The 27,977-nt window shown below is 37.0% G+C and overlaps 1 protein-coding gene across 1 annotated transcript in view; it reads right to left on the bottom strand.

Moving 5' to 3' along the window:
* Positions 1-27,977, bottom strand: part of LOC150100363 (prostaglandin E synthase 3-like) — a 114,475-nt gene that overhangs the window by 73,499 nt on the left and 12,999 nt on the right. The window contains exon 2 of the mRNA XM_090402875.1: positions 14,521-14,637. Within this exon, the coding sequence (XP_090259001.1) occupies positions 14,521-14,637 (117 nt within the window). The remainder of the gene's footprint in view (positions 1-14,520; positions 14,638-27,977) is intronic.

A 27,977-nucleotide genomic window follows, 5' to 3' on the forward strand; every position in this document is an offset into this window, starting at 1 on the left:
GGTATGGCGACCCAAGCATACCCCAGAGCTATCCACAATTTGCTCAAGTTCGGCAGTGATGGGAAATGGGCCCAAACACTCTGCTCGACGGTATCCCCTTCATTGTTTCAAAGCCAACACAGAATGCTCCTGTAACCAAGCAGTAGCTTGCCTGGATGTGAAATGAACAGTTGTCTTGCTGGTAGATGTCATCTCCATTGGGATGCATGATGGACATAAATGGTTGGCCATGAGTTCAATGTACCAGGATGCATTGTTGGTACACATACTAAAGGTCCCAAAGATGTCCAACTGAAGACATCCCAGGCTATCACTGAGCCTCCACGGCATGTACACTTCCAACCTGACATGCAGGATCAATGGCTTTGTGTGGTTAGCCCAAATCCTCATTCTCCCATTGGCGTTATGAAGTTTAAATCATGATTCATCACTCCAGGCTACACATCACCAATTTTCAATCTTCCTGTTTCGATGTTCTTTAGTTCAGACAAGGCGTTCAGCCTGGAGTCACGCAGTTAAAAGTGGGACTCTTGTAGGTTAGTGGCTCCTGAAGCAGAGACAGTGAAGTGAATGCTGCATGGTCATTGCACTTGACTTTCTGGCTGGAACACTTGTTCAGATGGGAGACGATTTGAGATAATGTCTGGCCCCTATTGGTCTGTATGATGCAAGTTAGATGGCAAAGTCCACGATCATTTAAGGCTGGTTACCCTTTGCAACTTGTCCAGGTGCTTTATTTTTTTGGCAGAATTTTCATATACCCAGAATTATAACCAGTTTCGGCCACACACGTGCACAAATACAGGAGTTGTAGTACAGAATTTGCATAATGTCTCCTACTTCAGTGTGTATACACTCATATCTATAAAGCACGAATGCAACACTGTCTCAACCATATGACAGAACTGAAATCCTTTGGTCTGTTCTTGATGAGAAACACTATAAGCACATTAAGAACATAAAATCTAAGAGAACTAATAACAGAAAAGTATATATGTGTGAAACATTAATTGCAGGAAAATTTGAAATATTATTGTGATGATATCCATATATGAAAAACAAATCCAAATTCATTTAGGATATTTTTATTCCATATAGTTATTAATATTCTTCCTTACTTGGATACTTCATGCTCTGTAGATATTAATTTTTACAAAACTGGAATAGGGTCGTTAGGAAGAAAGGGTATCATATTTAAGAATATTTATGCTTCCAACTGTTTGCTATTTTTCTGTGCACATAGACGTGATATTTTTTTTTTATCTGAACTAATTCAGAAGATGAGGTGTTTCAGTTATTGAATACACATATATTTTGAAAATGACTCCACTTTTCCTGCATAGTCAAGACATCCTGTACACTATTATTATTTACAGAGCCAGTTTAGGATCATAAGTGCACTTCTGGTAATTATATTAAAGAAAATTATATAAATCCTATCATCATGATATAAATCAGCATAATCTAAATTGCTATCTACAGCTGCAATACTAGTCTTTAGCTATTCCCCAATACCAGTATTTTATGACACCAAGAAATTTTAAATGTTTTTTTTTTTACAAAAAGTATAGATGCATGCTCCCAAAATTAAATACAGTAATACCCCGACGTACGTGAATCCAGAGTTATGCGATTTCTTATATGTACATATTCCCGCCTCGCTTCACCACTAGTCCTATCTTTCCGACACCGGTCGCATTCGCCACTGTCGCACACGCTGTGAACAAACACTGACGTGTTTCGTGTGGTCTCCATTCATACAAGATTTTTATAGTCTCCAAACCTTGCGACTGTTTAATGTTATGTTCTTGATACAAATTTTATCACATAAAAAAAAAAATGTCGTCCAAAAGAAGCAGGTCCAATTCTTCTACGGCTAGCAAGAAAAACATTGACTTTGGAAACAAAACTCAACATTATTAAGGATTTTGAAGGCGGAATGAAAATTTGTCAGCTAGCAAAGAAGTTCGATTTACAGGAATCTACAGTAAGAATAATCATAAAAGATAAAGAAAGAATTCTTGCTGCTGTGAAAAATGCCCAATTATTGAATTCAAGCATAATTGGGCATTTTCCACTGTAATTTTAAACGTAATGGGATTATTGGTCAGATGGAAACGATGCTTAAATTATGGTGTGATAATCAAGTGAGAGTAAAAAATTGTTCAGTTGATCAAACGACAATATGTAGCCAAGCCCAGCAGATTTTTGAGAGGCTAAAAGTAGAAGCAGCCAAAGAAGAAAATTTCATGGCCAGTAATGGTTGGTTCAACCGATTTAAAAATTGCTGCAACTGGCACAGCATCATGGAGAGTCAGCAAGTGCTGATAAAGAGGTTACGTCTTCTTTTCCTGAGACACTTAAGGCTATCATTGAGGAAGGTAGCTTTAGCAGTCAAACCATATTTAATGTAGACGAGACAGGCTTGCTCTGGAAAAAGATGCCTAAGAAAACTTTCATCGCACGTGAAGAAAAAACGTTTCCTGGCTTCCAAAGACCGGTTGAATGTAATGCTTGGTGGAAATGCAAGTTAAAACTCTCTTAATTTATTGCATCGAACATCCAAGAGCTCTAAAAAAAATCTAAAGCTGGCTTGCCAGTGATTTGGAAGTCAAATTCTAAAGCTTGGGTGACAGCTTCTATTTTCGAAGACTGGTTTGGTCACCACTTTATACCTGAAATTGAGCGTTACTGCCAGTTTAAAAAAATTCCGCTTAAAGTTATGCTCATTATTGATAATGCACCTGGTCACCCTTCTGCAACGAATGCCATGCGTAGTACGCTTTGAATGTTTTGATAAATCCTTGATCCACATGTAAAAGTTGTTTTCTTGCCTCCATATACAACCAGCTTACTTCAACCGATGGACCAAGGCGTTATCAAAACATTCAAAGCGTACTACACATGGCATTCGTTTGCAAGTCTGAATGAAGCTATGAGGCAAAATGAGCAACTGTCTGTTAAAGAGTTTTGGAAACAGTTTAATGTTTTAGATGCTGTAAGGATTATCGGAGATTCTTGGGGTGAAATTTCCCAAAAAACCTTGAATGGTGCCCGGAAAAAAAACTTTGTCCATCCATCCTTTTTTAAATGCACATGACAATTGCAAAATTAACAGAAGGTCTGAGCTTAATTAAGAAAGGTTTACAGATTTTGGAGGACATAGATTCTAACGAGGAACGAATTGTAGCCACAAGGCAAGGCATAAAAAAATTATTGGCTTGCTATGAAGAAATTTTGCATGACAAGAAAATGACATTATGCCATCAGATGAATCTATTAGTCCTTTGATCCCAATTAACTAATATTTTGTTTTTGTATGTCTGTATATATAAATTACATGCAAAACTATACCCCGAGTTATGTGCTTTTTGTTGGTCCCACCCACCGTGTAACTTCGGGGTTTTACTGTATACAATTAATTCTCTTGTGAACTGTTCAAAAATACACTATAATCAGAAATATCGTGTCTTTAACTGACTGGATACCATACTCTCTGAAACCAATGTGTTGCAGATTCGAAACTCGCAATGGATATGGATGTCTGTAATTTTTTTTTTTTTTTTTTTTTTTTTTTTAAGGTGTGAGATCAATTTCGTCATCTGATGCGAGACCACAGCACTGCTAATTGGAGGTCTGAAATAGCTTGAAAAAGTTCTATGCTTGGTCTCTAGAGTAGGATTTCTGGACCAGGTAAAAAATTGCAACAAAAAGTAAATAAAAGATCAAAAATGCTAAAAAAACATTCCCTAGTCAGCCCACTGATGTACAACTATAGTATAATATTTCATTGGTAGTAGCCATAAAAAATATATATACTCCCACCCCAAAGCAGAACAAACGTGCAACGCAGCTGCACTTTTTCTTCCCAAAACGTAATTCATGATTGAAAGGTACAAAACAACTGCTTCAGATAATTAATAATTTTCTGATAAGAAAAGTGATATTATGAATCAGAAATTGTGAGGTTTGAGGTAATTAGGCAGACTTAACTTACAAAATTACTGTATCCATCTAGGGCTGTCTTAAGGCATGGGCACACTAGGCAGTTGCCCAAGGCCCCATGCATCCAAGTTTGTGTTGATTAATCCTCGCTTTACAGTATGTTTTTTATTCATAGTTAAGAATTTATGGAGACACAGATGTGTTAAAATAATTATTTAATATTAGGAAAGTAACATTCGATGTTTTAACCTCTGCATTGAGGTCATCATCATCATGAAAATACATATGTATGAGATGACAGCTACATGTCATTGCACTTTACAAAGGTAAAATGAATCTAACTGCTTATTAATCTTTTACCTAGCCTGACCTCTTGTGGAAAAACTAAATTAATACTATTACATTTAAAAAACTTATAAATATAAAAATAAATTAAAATAAAAAATAAATCAATTCTATGGTATGTTTGGAGTACATGGTCTCATAGGTCTGTTTTACAATAATGGAGGTATTTAATGTGTCGTTTGTGTTTGTCTTTTCTGATTAGGATTGTGAGTCCCGCTTCCCCTATATAGGGCAGGTTACAATGTACACTGGATTTTGTAAACCCCTGGGTGGGCCAGGTATGGAAGAGGATCTTTGGAAGAACTGAGTAAATTTTTTAAATTTTCCTGGGGGCATGAAGGTAGTCTTGATGTTGCATTTATGTAGTGTCCTGTCTACTTTTTATGAAATGCCTCTAACATTTTTGTTTTTAGTGGTATTTTTATGGAGGATCTTGTGAACTGTTTTTTTTTTTTTTTTTATACAAATGTTTGGTTAATGATTTTGAATTCTTGGTTTAGGGCTTGTTGATTCAAGCAAATTGTTAGTGCTTACGACTCCTAGTTTTTGTGTTGGGCGATGGTATGAATTTTTGTGTATGCATTGGCCCGTGTATGTAGGTTTGCAGTAGACAGCCTGAGAGAAGACGTGTGTCTAAAAAAGGAAGAGTGGTTGTTTAAGATTTCAATGGTGAACTGGATATGTTTATGTTGTTTGTTCAGGTGCCTGAGGAATGTATTTACTGTTTCGCAGGTGCCGAATGGTGAAAATATCAGACATATCTGTCGGACTTGGGGATTTAGGCTGGCTAAATCTAGAGCTAGTTGCTCAAAGTCTTCCATGCAAAAGCTAGCTATTGGGGAGAGGAGGAAGTGATGAGCACATGGCCATATCTTCTTTTAAAATTGTTTTGCCACATGAAATACCCAGAGTGGAGTACATGTCCAAAGAGGGCCATGATGTCGGGCAGAGAATAATAGTACAAAATCCAATGTAGATGTAACCTACCCTGCAATAGGGGAAACAGGATGCACAATCCTAATCAGAAAAGATAAACACAAATGACATTAATCAGAACATGCACTCGAAACACCACAGAATTGACTGGAAAGGCACCAACTCCCTACACCGCAGCAAAACCTGGTTTCAGAGAAAATTCAAAGAAGCCTGTGAAATGCTAAAACACTACCTAAACCTGAACAAAAATGAAGGATTAATCATTCAAAGAAAGTGGAGGACCCACCTGCAGCCCTTATAGTAAACAGAATAAGCTCAGAAGAAAATCTCAATACGAGAGGACTTCAGAAATGTTTAATGAAGTTCTGTTTTTAATTAATTTATTTTTATCAGTTTTTTAAATTAAATTTTTTTAATATTGGAATTTGGAAGAATAACTTTACTGAATGCAGATGGTACACGAGTGTTGGAAGGTAAGGAGATTGTTCAGTTAATGAGTGCTCACTTTGCTAAGATATATCAACCAGGTGTATGTAACATGGTGCATGGTGCTACTGCTACGTTAGATGAAGAGTTAGAGGTTCATGAAAATGAGGTTGAAGAGCTCTTGCACAACTTGGATAAGAATTTGTCAATAGGGACAGATGGAATATCTGCCTGTTTGTTAACGGAATATTCAGGTGAATTGGCTAGGCCTTTCACACATTTGTATAACTTGAGTTTCAGCTCAGGTATGATACCACAGGAATAGAAGGAATGTATGATAGTTCCATTGTACAAGGGTGGTGCTAAAACTGATGTGTCTAACTACCAACCTATTAGTATTTCTGATGTGGTAAAGATTTTAGAGAAGTTGGTAAGAACTCACATACAGAAATGGTTAGACAAGCATTGTATACTCTGCAGGGAACAGCATGGGTTTACTAAAGGAAACTCATGTTTTAGCAATTTGCTCATATTTTATAACAATGTTACGGCTGAGTTGAATAAAGGGAATGGATACACTATGATAATGTTAGATTTTTCTAAGGCATCTGATGATACATGATAGGCTGTTGTGTAAACTGGCAAATATGGGATTGGAACAATCTACTGACTTGGATCAGGGGATGGTTGACAGACAGATATCAAAAAGTGGTATACAGTGGGTGTGAATCGGCCAGATTTAAGGTAACCAGTGGTGTACTTCAGGGGTTCAGTCCTTGGGCCATTATTGTTCAATCTATACATTAATGACATTTTGCAGGGTCTATCATCAGATTTGCAATTGTTTGCTGATGATGCGAAGATAGGCAGGGCAATCAGGGATGCTACTGATATTCAGCAATTACAAAATGATTTTTGAATAGACTGGAAATCTGGGCAAATGAAAATGGCTGTCAGTTTAATGTTAGTAAGCATAAAGTTATGCACTTTGGTGTGATTATAGTTCCAGCAGCATATTATATTAGCGGGGTTATGCTACAAGAAACTGAAGAGGCAAGAGATCTTGGTGTACTGCCGGATAAGAATTTTAAGTTCAAAGGTCACATAGCAAAAGTCGCAAATACAACTCAGAGGATAACTACTATGTTGAAGCGAACCTTGACATGTAAGGATAAGGAAGTAATTTTGCCTCTTTTTTTAAGGCTTTGATAAGACCACACTCAGATTACTGTACACAGATTTGGTCTCCTGGGTTCAAAGGAGATAAAGAAGCTGTGGAAACGGTGCAAAGAAGAGTTACAAAGATTATATCTGGATTATGGGATTTAGATTATGAGGACAGATTGCGAGTATATGGATTACAGACTCTGGTTAACAGAAGAAAGGGGGGTGACATGATAGAGGTCTATAAACTTCCTACCATACCAGCTTTGTTGATTCTGTTGTCTATTTCCATATTTAATTTACCATCTTCACTAAAAATCGTGTCTAAGTAGCTGAAATGTTTTACTTGTTCCACAGGTTCTCCATTCACAATGCAGCTGATATTTTCAATGCTTCTGCCTATTTTCATTATCTTTGTCTTGTTAGTGCTAACCTTCATGCCATATCTATCACAACAGTTATTCAATTTAGTCAGGGAATCTTGCAGACTTGTAGCCGATTTATTTAGACATATAACATCATCTGCATAAAGCAAAGATCTGAAATTAACATCTGCAATTTTGATATCATGTTTAATACCACTTTCCTTCATAATGTGACCCATATAGATAATGAATAACAGAGGGGACAACGTACATCCTTGTCTCACACCAGATTTAACATTAAACCATCTCCCTGTACTTCCTTCAATTCTAACTGCTGACTTACAACTCAAATAAAGACTAAGTATTCTTTGATATAATGATCCACTGACACCATACAACTGTAGCATTTTGAATAGCTTCTCTCTTGGCATCTTGCCATATGCCTTTTCCAGATCTACAAAACTTAAAAATAGATCTTTGTTATATTCCCATGACTTTTCAACTATTTGTCATAAAGTGAATATCTGATCCTGACAGCCTCTATTTGGCTTGAATCCAGCTTGTTCATCACCAAGCTTCTCTTCCACAATCCTTCTCAACCGTTTCTCAAGTATACTGGGATAAATCTTACCAGGAACTTTCAGTAGAGAAATACCTCTGTATTTCTCACAATCAGTTTTATTTCCCTTTTTTATATGGGAAATAAAATTCAAGGGTACTATGAGAGCGGTACTCTAATCATCTGGAATTTGTCCTTCTGTCCAGGTCCTCTTAACTATGCAATGTAGTCACTGTAAAACTTTTATAACTCCATACTTGAGCATTTCTGGTCTAATATCATCTACTCCAGCTGCCTTTCCACATTTCAGACTTATGATGGCTTTTTTTTTTTTTTTTAACTTCAAGCATGGATATGTATTCCTGATTGCATGCCTGTCAGTGTTTTTTTTTTTTTAATCAATGTGCTGTCATCACTGCCAGTTTCATTTAGCAAATTTTCGAAGTAATTACTCCACACTTCAAGGATATCTTTTCCTCCAGTTTTCATATCACCTTTATCATCTCTAATTCCTTTTACAGAACTCTTTCCTCCATTTTTGAGCTTCTTCAACAACCTCCAGAATATCTTGCTGCCTTCTTGATATTTATTTTCTATATTCTTGCCAAAGTCCTCCCATGATTTTTGTTTAGCTAGTTTTGCACAGTGTTTAGCTTTCTTACATTTGTCTCTGTATTCTCTAAGAGCACAAGCTGACTTAGACAGAAACTTCTGATACGCTTTCTTCTTTTCCTTTACTGCCTCTTTAACTTCCTGTGTCCACCAGGGAGTTCTGATTTTTCTATCCTTGTAGACAACCTCACGACATGCCTCTCTGGCAGAATCAATCAATGTTTTCTTCAGCGCTTGCCACTGAATCTCCAAGGTTTGATTCCTGTTCTCAAACTCTTTCATTTTTTCTTCAACAATCTTTGTATATTTTAGTCTACAATTCACATCTGAGAGCTGCTCAACTTTTATTCGTTTTAAAAATTTCTTATATGTTCTTTTTTTTTTTTTTTTTTATATGAAATTCAATTTTATCCTGCTTAAGACTAAATGGTGATCACTCCCAATTTCAAATCCTCCGTACACTATAGTGTCCTGCACCAGAGAGAAAACATCACTATCAACAATAATATAGTCAATAAGACTTTTCTTATTCCTTGCCTCTTCACTCCATGTGAATTTGTGCACATTTTTATGTTGGAACATGGTGTTAATAATAACCAGTCCATGTCCTGGGCAGAAATCAAACAAATATTTGCCATTATTACTAGCTTTGCTCTTTTCTCCAAATTTGCCCAAAATAGTTTTGTATGTCTGACAATCATTTCCCACTCAGCTATTTAGATCCCCAACAAGGACCAACCTTTCATTTTTCATTGTGCCAGTCTTTTTCTAAAGCCTCAAAAAATTCCCCCACTTCTACCTTGGGAGAACCTTTTGTGGGACCATAGGGCACATATAAGTCTCATTGTCCAGTTCCCCCATTCTGATATTTTCCCACATCACTATACTTGAAATTGTCTGCCATTCAAGAAAAGGAAAAGAACAACTGTTTACCCTTCCTAGACACCTTAGTTACACGCCTGCCTAATGATATACTTGCGTTCACTGTATACAGAAAACCCACACACACACACGGGCAGATATATTTACAAACCCCCCCGAATATACGGTTTACCAAAAATCCACAAACCCAATTCCCCACTCAGACCTATAGTAGATGCCACCAATGCACCTTGCTACAGACTGTCTAAACAGCTGGCCAACTCTCTGCCCCCCCCCCCCACTGGAAGGTCCACTTCCTATATAAAAAACTCGACCCACTTTAAAGCCCTTATAGAAAATTTAACCTTGAATAACACAGACATATTGGTAAGCTTTGATATCTCCTCTTTGTTTACCAATATTCCCTTAACTGACACCTTATCTCTCTTAGAAAAGGCTTTTCTGTCTGACATCTTAGATCTCTTTTCCTTTGCCATTAACTCTGGGTATTTTTCTTGGAAGAACAAAATCTACAAGCAGATAGAGGGAACTGTCATGGGAACTCTCACCCCCACCTCTTGCCAATTTCTATATGGAAGATTTCGAAAAACAAGCCATAGACACAGCCCCACCCCAACCTTCTATCTAGCTAAGATATGTAGATGATGTGTTCTCTATTTGACCTCATGGCCCAGGCACGTTAGACTCCTTCCTCAGTCATCTCAACAGCCTACATCCAAGAATCCAGTTTACTATGGAAAAGGAAAAGAACAATTGTTTATCCTTCCTAGACACCTTAGTTACACGCCTGCCTAATGATACACTTGCCTTCACTGTATATAGAAAACCCCCACACACACAGGCAGATAAATTCACAAACTCTCCCACCACCACCCTCTCAACAATATGGCATTATTAAAACTCTTACCACTCCCTCCTCCCTCTCTGCCTGGAGTTTACAAAGTACCCTGTTCCTATAAGCTGGCGTACTTTGGACAGACAGGCAGATCAGCATCCATCTGCCTGGAGGAACACAAGTCTTATATCTGTAAACACAACTATGGCCAGTCAGGCTTGGCTGACCATGTCTTGGACACCACCCACAGGGTATCATCGAAGAAAACCATCATGCTCCACCACAGCAAATTCAAGAAAGAGAGACTATTCTTAGAAGCAGCAGCAGCTCTCGGAAATCAACCAAATCTTAATAAATATGGTTGCATTAAGCTTGCGAAGATTTGGGAAACATTCATCACCAGAGGTCCCACCTTACATTCCAGGCCACCTACAACCGTCCTTACAGGGCGCTCCACCTAGATAGGACTTTAGTGTCACCCACGTGGTTGGGCTTAGTATTGTATGATATTTGTGTTCATGTTACATTAGTTGTTTTTGTAATCCCCGTAGATGTCCTAGTTTTAACCCTTTCTGAGTGTTGTAAAAAATTCATTAAGCCTCCAACATGATGTCCTCACAGCACCTAAGCCTCTACACACGAAGTATAAATACGCTAGACATATGAAATCAGTTTTAGATTATTTCCAAATCGTGTGACAAGCAGTTAGCAATTTGATGTATGCATAAAATTTTAGTGCATATTCGATACCTAATCAGTACCTTACTTACACAGATTACACACAAAGCAAATTATTGTTGTTCCAATAAAACAGCAGGTTTCATGTGAGTATTTTTATACTTTTTCTTGTAAAAATAATTTAGTTCAGGTATGTTAGAAATTGCATTCCAGCAATTTTGCAAATTTAACACCAAAACACTGCCAGGTGCAGACTATGGATCAGACCAATTATTAATCTCTAATTTAAAGATCCATCTGAAAGCAAACAAGAATATCAGCAATAAAAGATACGACTTTTCACAAATGACACACCTAAAACAAACCATTGCAAAATCTGCAGCCAAAAACATCCCAATAAAAAAGAATGATAGTCCATGGATTACAATAGAAACCTAGAACTAAATTGAAAAAAGGAAACAAATTAAAACAACAGATTGGCAAAACCTAAATTACTGAAGCTATTAAGAAATCTTGTCATAAAGATAAAAATAGTTACATCCAAAACATCTGTAAAGAAATAGAAAAACACCCCAATGCTAAAGAAATAGATTTATTCAAGAAGGTTAAGGATATAACCAAAAATTTGAAACCAAAACTTAACATAATTTTCAGAGGAAAACAGCAAGATCTTAAATGACACTAATGACATAGCCAGAAGATGGAAAAAGTATTGCACCGAGTTTTACAAGGACTTGGCGCTGTTCAACAAGAAGACGGAGGAGCTGAGGAAAACATGGAAACTGGAGATCCTCAAAATTGAAGTAGAACAAGCAATCAACAAATGAAGGAATAACAAAAGCTTCAGGTCCTGATTCAATACTGGTTGAAATGCTGAAAAACCTTGGAGAGAAAGCAGTCAACTGGAAACATGATTTATGCAACAAAATCTGGAAGATAGCAAAATGATTGGACCAGCTCCAACATTATTCCAATCTATAAAAAAGGTAATCACAACAAATCTGAAAACTACTGCACCATAGCCCTTATCTCACATACCAGCAAGATTTTATTACACATTATTAAGGAAAGATTACAAAATTTTATAGACCATCAGATCTCAGAAGAACAAGCAGGATTCAGAAAAGGTTGAGGAACTAGAGATCATGTACCTAACATTAGACAAATAATCGAAAAAGCAAAAGGAATCCAACTTACGCCTTTATCTATGCTTTATAGATTACTTCAAGGTCTTTGACCATTTGTGGTGGGATATTTTATGGGATATCATGCAAGAATCAGGAATACCAAACCATCTAGTAACCCTCATAAAGAACTTATATCAAGGAAATCAAGCAACAGTAAGAATTGAAAACTCAGTGTCACCTGCATTCCAATTTGAAAAAGGATCAAGACAAGGATGCATACTCTCATCATTACATCAAAACTATAATGAAAAGATCTCTAGAAAAGTGGAATAGAGACATTAAAGGTGGCAGAACAATCACTAACTTACAATACGGATATGACACAGTGATAATAGCAACAGACGAACAGGAATTAAAATCCATCCTAAATCAATTAGAATGGGATAGCTTAAGCCATGGTTTACGAATAAATCAAGATAAAACCAAAATAATGATTTTAAACAATGCAGAAGAGATGGACATAGAAAGAATTGAAATTGTCGACAATTTCAACTACCTTGGAGTGATAATAATAATAATAAAAAAAAAGAGATAAGAAGAATAGCACTAGCTAAGAAAGCGACGACTGATTAAACTAAGATTTGGAAAAATAGGCAAATCCCTCAAAAGACCAAAATTAAGCTTGTAGAAACCTTAGTTTTTTTTTTTCTTTTAAATCTCTTTCTCTATGCTTCTGAGTCTTGGACAATGATGAAAGATGACAGAAGAAGAATTGAGGCGGTCGAGAAACTCAAGTGCTGGAGTTTCTGTCCAAGACACTCTGTTAAGAGTGTCTTGGACAGAAAAACGAACAAACAAAAGTATCCTAGAAGAACTGAATATCCACACAAGACTGATAAACATAATCGACAAGACAACAGCGCAATATTTTAGACACATGTAGAAGGGAAGGCAACTGCCTTCCCTTCTACATATGTGTGGGAAAAGAAAAAGAGGAAAACCCTCCTACAGGTGGATTGACCAAATATCAAGAATCACTGGACTTAAACTAGAACAAGCAATAAGAGAAGCACAGGGGAGAAAGAAATGGCAAAGCATCATCAGAAAGGTTACGAGTCCTCAGAGATGAGGAGATCCGAGAGAGAGATCACTCTCTCAGTACATCATTAATGCACTTACATGAGAATTGAAGAATGCAAACAAAAAAACAAGAACATTCATTGCTGCCATCACATTTTTTCAATGTAGACAACACAAAAATTATATTCCCAAATATATTGATTTCCATTATTCTATCCAACCTTTGTATATTGTCCAGGACACAAGTAATAAATAGGTTTCAATAATGGTAGTGACTACAGATCAGTGAAATCAAAAACTGAGATAGTTATGAAGTTTGTCTTTCCCATCAACAAAAGATGAGAAAGACAAACTAGACCTCTATCAATTTACTAAATCTAGAAAAAAGACAGGAGTTCTTCCAGAAAGAGATAGAAGAACAGTTTCATAATATTGATATGAATGAAGACTTAGATAAAAACTACCAAATAATAACAGACCCTACTAAATAATACTAGACCAGTGGAATCATTCAAAAAAAAAAAAAAAAAATTGTCTGAAGAAACCCTGAACCTTCTCAGAAAAAGAAGAGAAATGAAAAGAGATCTAGACATGAGAAGTAAAATAGAATTCTCTGAGCTATGTAAAACAATAAAGAAAAGAACGAGTCAAAAAGGAATGAAATAAGTTGGTAATAGCACAAAATAAATTCCTGACCCTTATAGATGAAAATGGAGTACTAATTAAAGACAAAGAAGAAATAATAAGAATAGAATTCTTCTATGCCAAATTATGATTTCCAAGACTTGAACTAATATGAAAACAAAAATGTAACAGGAAGAAATATGCACTGATGTTTAAAAAGAAATTCAGTATGCAATGGGTAGAAAGAGTAATGGAAAGTCATCAGATAAAGATGAATTATTAACAGAAGTTCTAAAAGCAAATGGTGAACCATTCATAACTATGTCAAGTAAAATCTATACATCATGCATGAGATAGAAGAGAATACCATAGATTTGGAATAATGCTATCCTTATTATAGATTTCAAAAACAGAAAAAGAAGATATTAAAAATTACCACTGTATCAATCACCTTTCAACAATATACAAAAATCATTAGCAACAGAATACAAAACAAAGTAATTTTTTGCAACCTCCAAGATAAGCAAGGATTCAGAAAAAATTACAGGACTATTCATCACATATGTAATAAGATAAATAATTGAAAAGACAAATGAATACCAAATATCCTTAGGTATGGCATTTATTGATTTTATTGGGTCTAGCTCCCATTGATGACACCTTAATAAACGTCAAAATCGGCCTGGTTAGTGGCTCTACCCACAACACAGTTTATACATATCCAAAAGGATGTTTTGCATTATGGGATAATAAGGTAATTAATGTGAAGTCATTAGCCTTATATACAAGTAGCATAGTCATGAAGATGTTTTAGAGAAAGGATCAAACAAAAACATAATTTCTTGGCAAACTTTAATTTATAACCAAGCGAAAAAAAACTTTTCAAAACTAGGATCCTTCATGGCATGAAGGATCGATCTCTCAGTACTTTTCTAAACTTACCTAAAATACAATTTATCTTTTTCCAGTTTAATTGCTGGATTTTTACAATCTTCTAATGCTATTTTTATGTACAGCAAATCTTTTCTCTGTGCCCATAAAACAGGAGGTGGCAGGAGCCTAAAATACCAAATAAATAAAAATAAGAATTTTAAAAGCCACTAGAAAATTGCTAAAACAATCTCAATACACAAAACTGACATTGACTTTGAATTACATTTCTGTGTGTAGACCCTTTCAACAATGAAAATGTTCAAATAATGAATAAAACTGGTGTTTAAAATTTCCACTACTCCAGTGACCTTTTAACTAAGTTGTAATAATACAAATTAAACTTTGTTTACAGCTCTAATTCAGGAATCAGAAGCAAACTTTTTAAATTTAGCAAATGAAATTTATTAATTAGCTAATTATTTCAACATGAAATTACTTGATTCAGTATGGCTCTTTCCATCATGTACACAATACTTATACCCAAACTTGAATTCTTTCAAATGTAGATGGCATCATACTAGTAACATGTTAAACTTACCTGCCAATTATCCTTACTCAACAACACTCTTATACAGATTTCAAAACACTTGTCTCCTATTACTTAGCACCCTCATAATCAAATTCCTGATATGCAGGATATTATGACAATACTGCATTAAAAGGTTACACCGTCACCAACTTCTTATCAAGATCTTCCTCTGAAATAACCTATTTATCTGCTAGGATTGCAATCATCAGATCATATTTCTATCTTCTAAACCACTTCTTATTGTATTAACCAACCAACCAATGAAAAAAAACTGGATGACTCCCAACATCTGTGTATTAAGACTTAAGCGATGGGAAGAACTCATGTTATAAGTTTAATGGAGTGTTTTAACAAGAATAAAACTGATTTTGTGCATCGATTTATTACTATGGATGAGACTTGGATTCACCATTACACACCAGAATCCAAACAGCAGACAGGGGCCGGAGGTTCAGTGCCAAAGAAGACAAAGTCGATTCCACCAGCAGGAAAGTTGTTTTGGAATGCTAAAGGTATTTTGTTTATTAATTATCTTGAAAAGGATAAAACAATAACCAATATTATTCCGATATTTTAACCAGATTAGACAAAAAAAATTCGTGAAAAAAGACATAGTTTGCAGAAGAAAAAAAAAAAGCATCTTTCATCAGGACAATGCACCTACCCACAAAGGTGTTTTGGCAATGGGAAAATTAAGGGATCTGCACTATGAATTGTTGGAACATCCACCCTATTCTCCAGATTTGGCCACCTCTGACTTCTATCTCTTCCCAAAACTAAAATTCTTCCTCACTGGTCAGTGTTTATCTTCGAATCAAGGTGATTGCAGCTGTAGAGGGGTATTTTGCAAATCTTACTGAGAACCACTACAGGGACAGAATAATGGAGCTGGAGCATCACCAGAATAAATGTATTAGTCTTAAGAGAGAGATTTGAAATTATAAATTCATTTTTTCATTGTTAGGCTGAGAACTTTTCAGACCTCATTTGTCTAGCCATTCTTGGGACAAACGAGCGAGTGCAGAATGACTATGAACAGCTGGGTGCACTTTCCCAGGTTTCGAATCTGAATGGACACATAATGACATTATGTAAGAGTAACCGTGGGCCCAAGTGGATATTGAAATGCACATACACGAATTTCTTGAGAGATCCTTAAACACTGCAAGCTCCTGAAATGTGCTGGTTGATCACATACCCATTTTTGTGACCATCACGCATTCTACAGTGGATGGTCTGCTTCAGCAGGACAATATGCTACCACACTGCACTGCAACAGCCCACACACGGCTTGAGGAACACTCATTTAAGTTTGGGATCATCCAGTGGCCCGAGGTCTCCAGATTAAATTTGATCAATTCTCTCTCTCTCTCTCTCTCTCTCTCTGGGATGCTGTAGAGTGAGACATGAGATCCATGTATCTGGGACTGCCATCTAAGGCACAGTTCTGGACAATGCGTGTTGCAGCATTGTCCAGAACTGCACCTTAGATGGCAGTTCTGGACACTCATGACTGGAATTACCTGTGGCATCACTGTCTTGGAGAGTAGATGCTGTTATTCGTGCTTGAGGAGGACTAACATGCCATTAAGTAGGCATCTCCAATGTTTTGTCCATCGAGTGTACATTTTTAGTTGCTGCTATAGATATGGGGATTCAGAAGATGTTGACAACACAAATGCACAGGCAATGTCAGGAGGATATTTTTTTGCTACATAGCAAGTAAGAGAAATAATTATTATGGAAAGATAATTTTAGTCAGTGCTGATGGTAGGAAAGTGACAGAAGAAATAGTTCAGTTACTAAGTGATCACTCTGCAAGGGTCAGGTGGTGACTTTGCAGTTACTGAGGTGAGAGAGAGAGAGAGGTTGATGTCAGCATTGAGGTATATGAACTGGAGGTCTCAGTATACTGAATTATCAATGCAAATACACAGTGGACTGGATGGTATGTCTACTCATGTGCTATGAGAATGCACAAGTAAACTGGCAGTGCCACTGATGAAGTTGTTTGATCTAAGTCTCAGCTTTGGCAAAGTTCCAAGGTAGTGGAAAGTGGATAATATAGTTCCATTACATAAAAATGGTTCTGAAAAAAACAGAAGGAGCAACTCACAGACCAACTAGCATCTGTGGAGTGGTTGTAACTTTGAAATGCATTTGACAGAATATTTGCATAGGAAAACAATTACATGAGATGAAGCAAATAGGAATGGGCATGAGGTTGGTGGCATGGATGGGGGGGATTGCAGTTAGACATCAGAGGATGGTGTATGATGGAGTGGAATCAAGGCAAATTGAGGGTGACTAGTGGAATACCCTAGTGCTCTGTACCAGGACAACTACTCTTTAATTTGTAGATTAATGATATAGCAGAAGATTTGAAGGCGATGTTCAGTTGTTTGCTGATGCAAAACTAGGGAGGGCAATAATTGATAAAATGTGATGCAGATATCTTACAAGATGATTTAAATAAACTGGCAGTGTGGGCAAAGGACAATGGTTGCCAATTCAGTGTTTGGTACTAGTTTACAGAAGATCAACGAGGCTAGGGATCTGCAGGTGATGGTGGATAGAGAATTAAAATTCAGAGGACATATTGCAAGAGTTGGCAAAATAGTTCAGAGGATTTCTTGGATACTGAAGAATACATTGACTAGTAAAGATAGGGAGGTTATTATCCCTCTTTATAAGGTTATGATTCAGCCATGTTGATTACTGTGCACAGATTTTTTCACCCATGTTTCTTTGGGATCAGAAGGTGGTGCAGAAGATTCGAGACAAGTGACTAAGCAGGTGACACGTCTGTGGAATGTTGCCTATGAGGAAGATTTAGTGCGTGTGTGTGTGGGGGGGGGGGGATGCAGAGTTTAGCTGCAGGCAGAGAAGAGGGGTATGATTCAGATTTATACGTTACTAAAAGAATTTTATAAGATCAACACAAAAGAAAATTTTCAATACAATGAGAGTAGAGAGAAAACAAAGGAGTCACACCTGGAAGCTGTCTAAGAGTGTGGTTAGTAAGGGCATGCAGATTAGGTGCTTTACTTGGAGAGTGAGTGGTAAATGAGTGGAATGGGGGATAGGTGCCAGGAGGGGAAGAACCCCCCTTTCCAGTCTTCAAAATTAGAGTCATCAGAATTCAAGGAGAACTGGCCTACCAGTCCGGAACTCAGAGGGGAGGGAGGGGCGAGTGTTACAGCAACTTAGCATAATTACATATTTAAACATACACAATGAAAAAGGTATTATAATAATGTTATTTAAAAAAAAACATAATTTTCTTGCAAAGAAGAGTGGCAGAAGGGATCACTGACTTAATACAGTCTATTATAAAGCTAAATTCAATAAACCATTCATTTACTGACTTCAAAAACCTTATACACTTAGTAGTAGAAGAGTACCTAAATAACATGAAATGTAACGATTTGTGTCATTAAGCTGATGTTGTTTAACATAAATTAGTTAACGAAATCAAATACTCCATTAGTGAGATACCTTATAGATGGTTATTCAGATATTTCCAATGAGGAGAAACTCATCTGTTATATAAGAAGCATACATAAAAATCAATTTTTTTATTTTTTATTTTTACATCATTCCTCAGCTGCAATGTATTTTGATGAATGAGAATAAAATGAATATACATCACCAAACAACTTCTTGCAACTTTTCAGAAAAACAGCTATCCTAAACATTGTTCGTAAGCTACTTTTTAATCTGCTTGCTCACTATATTGAAGAGAGTACTGATGTAAAAGACTAGGCTTTATGTCTTTACCATATAACAGCTCTGTTTCACCAGTTAGTTAAAATTCTCAAGAATTACTAAGCTATATAACAATAAATTTAATTACTAGAAACCGAGATAGTAAAATAGAAAAAATACTATTATTTGATTGCACAACTAGTTTAATTTTCTTAGAAAACTTCATCGGGTGCATAACATGAAAAGAAATACAAAAATATACATAACAAGAGACTGCTATAAATTAATTTGCAAATGTATTGCTGACACATTTGAAGCCATTCTGGATGCCATAGCATTGTTGGACACATTCATGGAAGCATGATCTCGCGTACGCCAAAGTTGGATAGTTGAAGAGTGACAGTCAGGTTACAGCTAAGGTTAGTATTAAGATGGACTGGAATGAGGACAATCTTTGATTCCACAATTCTTCCTCTCCAGTTCATCGTAATATCTAAATATGCTCGTTCTCTCCACAGTGATAAAGAAGAAATCACCAAAGAACTGTAGTTTCTTCTTGCAGCCTTTCAGAAAAACAGCTTTCCCAAACAGACTGTTCGTAAGCTATTTTTTAATCCACCTACTCACTGTACTGAAGAGAGTACTGATATAAAAGGCTTTACATCTCTATCATGTATCAATTCCATTTCACTAAAGTTAGCTAAAATTCAAGAAATTTAAAATCTGCACTTCTTTTATTTCTCTTTCCAAACTCCACTCCTTACTCAGTACATTTAATGCAAAACATGACAGCATAAAGTATCCAGGAGCTTATCATCTTCGGCATAACTGCAATGTGTCTTATTTTTTCAGACAGAGAAATCCATCGAGTTGCATATGGAAGAACATGTGAAGACATTATATATGGCAGAACTAACACACTATCTAATCATGTTCTTAATTATGCTTGCCCTAAAGAGGAAGAGTCTGTCAATCATCCAGTGATCTGGAACAAATCAGAAAACATTTTACATGCTATGATGAACTAGACAGGTACAGGAAAACTTCGCTTTATCGTGCATATCAAATGCGCGTTATCAGTTAATGCAATTTTTTTTTTTTACGTTACGCGAAATTTTTTTTTGTCGCCAATCTGCAGTGAGCAGAAAAGATGGAAGTCATTAAAGAGACATGAAAGTGGCGCTAGTAAGACAATGACTCTGTGAGACCTGAGATGCAGTGAGTCTTCACTTTGGACTATACTAAATAAGAGCAAAGAATAAAAAAAATTGCTACTGGTTCATTAAGCATGCAGATCACCCGAAATAGATGCCATTTAATGATCGAGATGGATCTTCTATCATGCTGGATTGAGGATTATAACAAAAAACCTCTTAGTACAGGGAATATTCAGACAAAAGCTCTCAATATTTTTATCTGCTAGTGCTGATAAAGATTCTGCAACCAAGTTTCCTGAAGAATTGCAAAGGATAATTCAGGAGGGTGATTATGATAATCGGCAAATATTCAACATCAACAAAACTGGTCTCTTTTGGATGCATATGCCAACAAACACTTTCCTTGCTAAAACTGAAGCATTTCAACCTGGATACAAAGTATCTAAAGATCGTCTTTTATTTTTGTTCTTTTATTAGGAGGCAATGCAGAGGCTTTAAACTTAAGCCTATGTTAGTTTATCATGTCCAAAATCTAACATTATGAAGAAATCAGCACAATCAGAAAAGAACTTGGATTTAATGAACTTGCTAGATTCCCATTCAGAACAGTTAAGCAAGAATGATCTCCTTCAACTAGAAGAACAGTGTATATATGAAGAAGATAAGGAGTACATACAGGAAGAGAATGTTACAATTAAGAAGCTAACTGCAAAAGAACTTGAGCTAGTTTTCAATCGCATCAAGTACGCTAAGGAAATTTTGTTTGATGCTGATCCTGATATGGAATGAATCTTCGAAGTCTGCAGAAATCTTGATAAACAATCGCCAGCTATTGCAAATTGCACAATAAGATGAAAAAGTTGAGCACTATTCAGACATCTTTACTTAATTTTTTTTTTTTTGTAAAACAGTAGCTCAATCAAATGTTAAGACATTAAATAAAAATTTAAGCAAGTGATTTTTTATTAACGGTGATGATTTTATCCTCTAATATAGATTATACTGTAATGTTTTTTCAAATTTACACTAACTAATGGATGAATTATAATTATTCCTATTGTTTACTGTATTCACTTAGTGTGCATTAATTGATGGATTAATTAATTGCATTAAGTGAGGTTTACTGTATTAAATAAAAGTTTATATTTCAGTGGCCAGTATATGTAGAATTGGGGGATCACCTGGAATCAGGCTAGGAGTGTTGTTAGGAATCGTGAAATGGGCTGCCCGTTAGATGGCTGCATCTTCAGTGTGCTCAATTTATGCAAACCCACAGTGCATTGGTACTGTAAATGAGTGAAAAATTTAGCAATTTTTTAAAAATAAAATATTATAAATATTAAAATTATAATATTAATTTTATGAAAAAATTAATAAAAAATGAAAACACTAAAAATAAAATAAATTTTAAAAAAATTAAAAATTCATGTGATCTTGGGTATTTTTTACATTTTGAAAATGTAAAAAACTAAAAAAAAAACAGGCACTCAATAAGTAAGGCAGTAGTCTCATACTGGGCAATGAAATTCATCTCCTACCTGAAGACAATTAGAAACATCCACACTAAAGGCACAATTTAAACTTTCAGCCTGTTGATCGAAGAGAAGTCCAGCAATGTATGATATTATTACGGGCAAACTCCAGGGAGTCATTAGACTCATCGAGGGAGGCCCCAAATCATTTTCATCACAACTATTCGACATTCATACAGTATCTATCATACCTCGCCTTAAACTCATTCACTGTCACAGCATCCACCACAGACTCAGGGAGCGCATTCCACTCATTCACTACTCTAAAAGTAAAGAACCCAGCTCTAACACCTTTACTAACCACACTTTTGCCCAGTTTCCATGGATGTCCCCTAGTCCTCCCACAACCAGCCCTGTTCTCAAAAATATCTTCTGAATTAATTTTATAGAAACCCTTCAGTAATTTGAATGTCTCAATCATATCTCCACTCCTCCGCCTATCAACCAATTTTTGCAACCCACAAATCCTCAACCTGTTCTCATACGGTTCATTCCACAGACCTGCTATCATCTTGGTCACTCGCCTCTGGATCCTCTCCACCTCCTCCCCATCAAGAAGAAACCTAGGTGACCAAATCTGAGCACAGTAGTCGAGATGAGGTCTTATCAAGGCTCGATACAGAGGAACAATAACCTGCTTGTCTCTGCTTGTCAACATATTCTTCAGCAACCAAGTGATTTGATGAGCTGATTTGGCCACTTTTGCAATGTGTCCCCTAAATTTCAATTCCTTATCCACCAACACTCCTAAATCTCGTGCCTCATCAATTTCCTGGAGCACGGTTCCACCAATGCAGTAAACTGCCTCCCATCTTTTCACCCCAAAATGCATAACCTTACATTTTGCCACATTAAATTGACATCCATTCTCCCTAGCCCAGACCTCCAATCTATCCAAATCATCCTGCAAAATTTTGACGACATCTGCATTCACTATTGCCCTACCCAACTTCGCATCATCCGCAAACAAATGAACTGTTCCTCTCAGATCCTTTCCTACATCATTTATGAACAAATTAAACAGCAGTGGTCCAAGAACAGATCCTTGTGGTACACCACTAGTCACAGGCCGTCTAGTGGACTCTACTCCTGAGTAAACCACTCTCTGATATCTCTCCGTCAACCACCCTCCTATCCATCTCACCAACCCTATGTCCATTCCCATATGCTGCAATTTACTGATTAGAATTCCATGTGGTATCCTGTCAAAGGCCTTAGCAAGGTCCAGCAGAATCACTGTAAACCCATTACCCTTATCCAGTTCAGCCGTCACTGTGTTATAATACGTGAGCAAGTTACTGAGGCATGACCTACCCTTCACAAAACCATGCTGTCCCCGATACAGTATCCCATTTTCTTCTATCCAATCTTGTATTTTCCTCTTGACTATTTTCTCTAAGACCTTGATAATGATTCCTGTTATGCTGATTGGCCGGTAATTTTCAACAGCAGCCTTGGAACCACCTTTGTGCAGTGGAACTATTTCCCCCTCTTTCCACCCCCTTGGGACTGACCCAGTCCTGAGGCTCAAATTAAACATAATGGTCAAGGGCACTGACAATTCTTTGGCCGCTTCACGTACGACACGAGCTGGTATACCATCCAATCCCACAGATGTATTGACATTGAGGTTCTGTAATAGACTAGTTACCTCTACCTCATTCATCACAATTCCAGTATAAGCTGTTGGTTCCTCCATTTCCGCAAAGCCACCACCTGGATGATATACTCTTGCAAAGTGCTCGCTCAGTAATTCCACAACATCGACTGATTCAGTTACCTCCCTACCCCCAGCATTTTTAAAGATCATTCTACCATGAGCATTTTTCCTTTTACTTGCAACATATTGAAAAAACTGTTTGGGATTCTCTTTAGCCTGCATGGCCAATTTCCTTTCGTAATCTGCTTTTGCTTTTCTTACCACCCTTGTTACCATCCTGGCCTGAGCTTTATACTGTTCATGCACCTGATGGTCACCCTTCTCCTTAAATTCCCTCCACAATTGTTTCTTTTTTTGCAGCTCAAGCTTAATAGTGTTATTCATCCATTTAACCCCTACCTGATTTATTATTCGGACTCTTGGTATACAGTCAACCACTGCCTCCTGCAAACATTTCTTAACCACCTCCCATGCACCATCAACATCCAGCCCTTGCAGTTTTACATGCCATGGCATTGAGCCAAGCACACACCTAAGCTTGTCATACTTACCAGCCCGGTAATTCCACATATACCCTGTCTTAATTGTAAATTCGACTCCTTTAGCCACCTCCCAAGTCATGACCTTATGGTCACTCTCACCAATTGGTGGCAACATGGTCATGTTCGTTACAGCTACATTCTCAGTTGCAATTACTAGGTCCAGCACTCTCTGCCCCCTGGTATTTTCCAATACATGTTGCCGTAGATAGTTGTCCCTTAATAACTGCATAAAATCCAATTCCTTCCTCCCATGTGCCCTCTCCTCTTTCCAGTCAATGTTACCATAATTGAAATCACCCATAATAATTACCCTCCTTCCATTCATTTCTTCTATTTGCTTATGCATACTATTCCCACCATCCACTCCATCACCCGGTCTATAGCAGCACCCAATTGTATATTTTGTTCTGCTAGATTGTATCTCACACCAAACAGCCTCAAATGTGCTTTTTTCCCCATCCTGCAGTTCAAATTCTATACTCCTTGGCTGAAGCTCATCAGCTATCATCAATAACACTCCTCCCCCCTTTTTATTCACCCTGTCACTCCTGAACACGCTATACCCATCGCATTCAATCCCACTAGCTTTATCATCCTCCGTCAGCCATGTTTCACTAATACCGACAACCTGTGGCCTGGAAGTGCCAACCATGGCCAAAAACTCTTCCTTCTTGTTCCTAATACTCCTGGCATTAGTGTACATGAATCGCAGAAGCCCATTTGTCCCATCCCTACTTTGATTCCTTATACTAATTATCCCATTCTGATTTGTTGTCCGTCGTACTCGCCCGGGCGTAATATACTCATTCATACACTTAACTGCCCCCCCTAAAGTCTGCATATCTACTCCCCCCCCCTCTTAATAAATCTAGTTTCCCTGAGTCTGTACATCCACTTCCACATCATTCATCAACACTCTTTCAAGTCTCCGTACACCAACTCCATTCAAATGTAACCCATCCATCTTATATAAGTCCTTTCGCCCATCGAACTCATTCCACACATCCACAAATTCCACACCACTCTCCATGCATAACCCACGCATAAAGTCATTGGCAATTATGGCCCTCCTTCTAAACACTTCGCTGTCATACCGCGGTAAGATACTCACCATCCTAACTCTCTCACTCTTCTCTTTTGCTACCTCAAACAACTCCCTCACATCCTCTATCATTTCCATTTTGTCCTCTTTCAAATCATTCGTTCCTGCCACTATTATCATCTCTTTCACCCTCTGTTTTTGCAGTCGAATAGATTCGCTGACGTCCTTTATGTTCGCACCCGGCTGGTATGACTTCGTTAAACATGATATCTACCTCAACATTGTCATTTAGATGCACAAGTGAGTATCTAAACTCCCTCGAGTCAGGTGCATTCATAATAGTAACAGCCTGATAGTAGATTGGATCCAACCACCGAAGTGCACCATTTCTTTCGGAAGCAGACTTGAAACTTATAACTGGCTTTTGATCAAATAAGTACATGACGTAAGTGAGGGAATGAACATTGTGTACTTCTCAAGAGGTGGAAGGGAGGGTGTGATGTATATGATGTAGAAGTGAACATTTCATAATACACAAGTCCCAAGATCCTTGCTTCTGTTGCAGTTGAGATTATCATTTATCCTGTTTCTTAGTTCTGGGTCAGGATGAACACATTTGCAGCAAAATGCAAACAGTTGTGGTCAAAGTTTAAATCCATTCACAAACACCTAGTTTGAAAGGTGGCTTGCTTCCACTGTTTCTCTATGATCCTCATGGTGATCTGTTAGATATCAAGTTTTTAATAAAGAGACTAAAGATATGCAAGTCTTTTTCATGTCAAAAGGAATCTGATCTTAAGTGCTTGTGATTTAGGAAAGCAGATCTAATGGATACTTCCAAATGGATTAAATGATCAAATGTTTTCAGAAGTCTGATGGTATATTTTTTTTTTTTGGGGGGGGGGGGGGGTGTTACTTTCTAGAAGCCATAAATCATCTTTTTCCTCTCCAAAAAACTTACACAAAAAGCTGATGTGCAACTGGACAAATAATTTGCTGGTGTTTTTGGATCCTTATCTGACTTTGCAAAGATAATAATCGATTGCTTCTGCCAAGATTCTAAAAATTCTTTCTCACAGAAACTTCAGCTGAATATGATATCCCTGGAAGATGGTAACAAATGTTAAACCATCTCAGAATGAACGTCGCTTGAATCTACAGCAGATGTTTGACGCTTAAGTAAAGCAACTTTTAGTTCTTTCTTGACTGGCCTGTTATAATCTTCTAGTCTTCAAAAATCGAAGTGAATTTTTGGTTTGCTCAAGTGAACAATTCTGCATCCATTTTGTACTATGATTAAAGAGGAATGAATGAAATATCTCCCTTCATTTTCTGGATTTTATCTCATATCTCAGTAGCGTGCCCTCCCACGATGAGTTCTTGGACTCCCCGGAGGTGTCACGTAATAATAACACTCTCTGGTGTTTGTTTTGATAAATGATGAGCATGCACTGTTCCACCACAAAAGGTTATAAAAGGTATTGTTGATGGGCTAAGGATTTTTTTTTTTTAAATTACCGCCCCCCTGGTCTGGAAGCCCTGCTCTAGAGACCAAACATGATACTTTTTCAAGCTGCTTCAGGTCTCCCAATAAGTGCTAGCAATGAAATTCACCAACCACCTAAAGACAATCACCAACATCCATGACAACTGTGTACACCAGATTTAAACCTATAGCCTGATAGTTGGAGAGCAGATATCCAAACCATTAGGCTAGCCAGTACGCCCTACTCTACTCCTACTAAATATTAGGCTATTTAAATCACTTATTTATAAGCATAGGAGTGGCAGCTGCAATGAAGTCATTAAGGAAATGTGCACTAAGTAGCTTGGATGTAGCAAACTAATCAGATATTCTTACTGAGATGATAGCTAGTCTGTCAGCAAATTGAGCTCACATTCAATACCAAAGCAATCTTGTTGCATTTTCCATAAGTGAACAGCAGTTGGTCCATAAGAGTATTATCAAAGAGCCTAAATGTATTCATTTCATGGTCATAAAATAAACAGATTAATCCATTTTTAGCCAAGTGGTTACACACTCCACAACCATATGCCTGGGAATGGGGTATCCTACGTTCAATTCTCGTCGCCAACGTGAGGAGCTAAGGGTCTTTCTTCTCAGACATATCCAAGTTAGCTGGTCTTGGAGGTGGACTGCAGGATTTTTCTCCCCAGTTTATCTGGAATTTTTCATCCTGCAAAGCAGGCAAACCGGTCTTAAGAGCACGACGCTTCACAGACAATTACACATGGTTGAGCATGGGGGTAACGATCTCACCTTGTAGTGAGTTAAGAAACCCAAAAAGGGGAGGCCAAGACCATACATGGGGCTGTAGTGCCAAAGAAGAAGAAGAAGAATCCATTTTTTATGCACTACTTAAGAAACTCAGAAAATTTATAGTGCAACCTAAGGTAACTTCGATGCAAAAGATTGTATTCTCATAAGTTCTCTATCTTTACTGGAAGCTCTCCAGATTTGTATATTATTTGGATACAAAATAAAGCATGCATATCCAATTTTATATTGCCAAAACGAAGACTGATATGATTTTCTTTGATAAAGAGCAAAAATTTCTATAAATATAATTAATAACAGACAAAGCATAGGGCTGAGATGCTTCAATGTGAAATAAATCAAATATTGAAATGAAGGATATTATGAATCCACCCATATTTTATAGCCAAATGAAGAAAGAAACTTTTACTGTATTTCTCACTTTCATTTGTTTCAACACTTTGTTGTAAAATATAGATGAATGTGTATCATACACTATTACAGCATCTTATACAAAACAAATAACATTCTCAACTCTATAATTTGATATTTTATTATGCATTCCACTGAGAGATCACTTACAATGTATTTAACTTTATGACAAGAGCACTGGATGAATTTATCTTCACTTCTGCAGCTCCAAGATTTTTGAATATAATCAATTCGAAGCCTGGTTTTTGATAAGATCCACAGTTCGAAACTGCTGTTAGGCTAGTATAACTTAATCAAGGCACTAATAAAAAGTGAATGTGGTTGCTGGGCAGAGTTATTGTTTAAACAGTGTAAGCAAAGGCAACTCTGATTTTTTAATTACAAATTATGAAAAATATCTTGGGGATGATGATATTCATCTGTGAATATAATTAACACATGTCCCACTTTTGTGTCAAATAGAAAAGTTTTCATTAGGTATGGATGCCCAAGAGGATGGCAATGCCTCCACGAGAGGGTTCATCCACTATCCAGTCCTTGCAGATGACAGACATATAATGCAATGTACGATCCTCGCCAGGTTTCA

Source organism: Typopeltis vanoorti, chromosome 13 (genome assembly GCF_054136105.1).
Source record: "Typopeltis vanoorti isolate ZY-2024b chromosome 13, IOZ_Tvanoo_1.0, whole genome shotgun sequence".
NCBI lineage: Eukaryota > Metazoa > Arthropoda > Arachnida > Uropygi > Thelyphonidae > Typopeltis > Typopeltis vanoorti.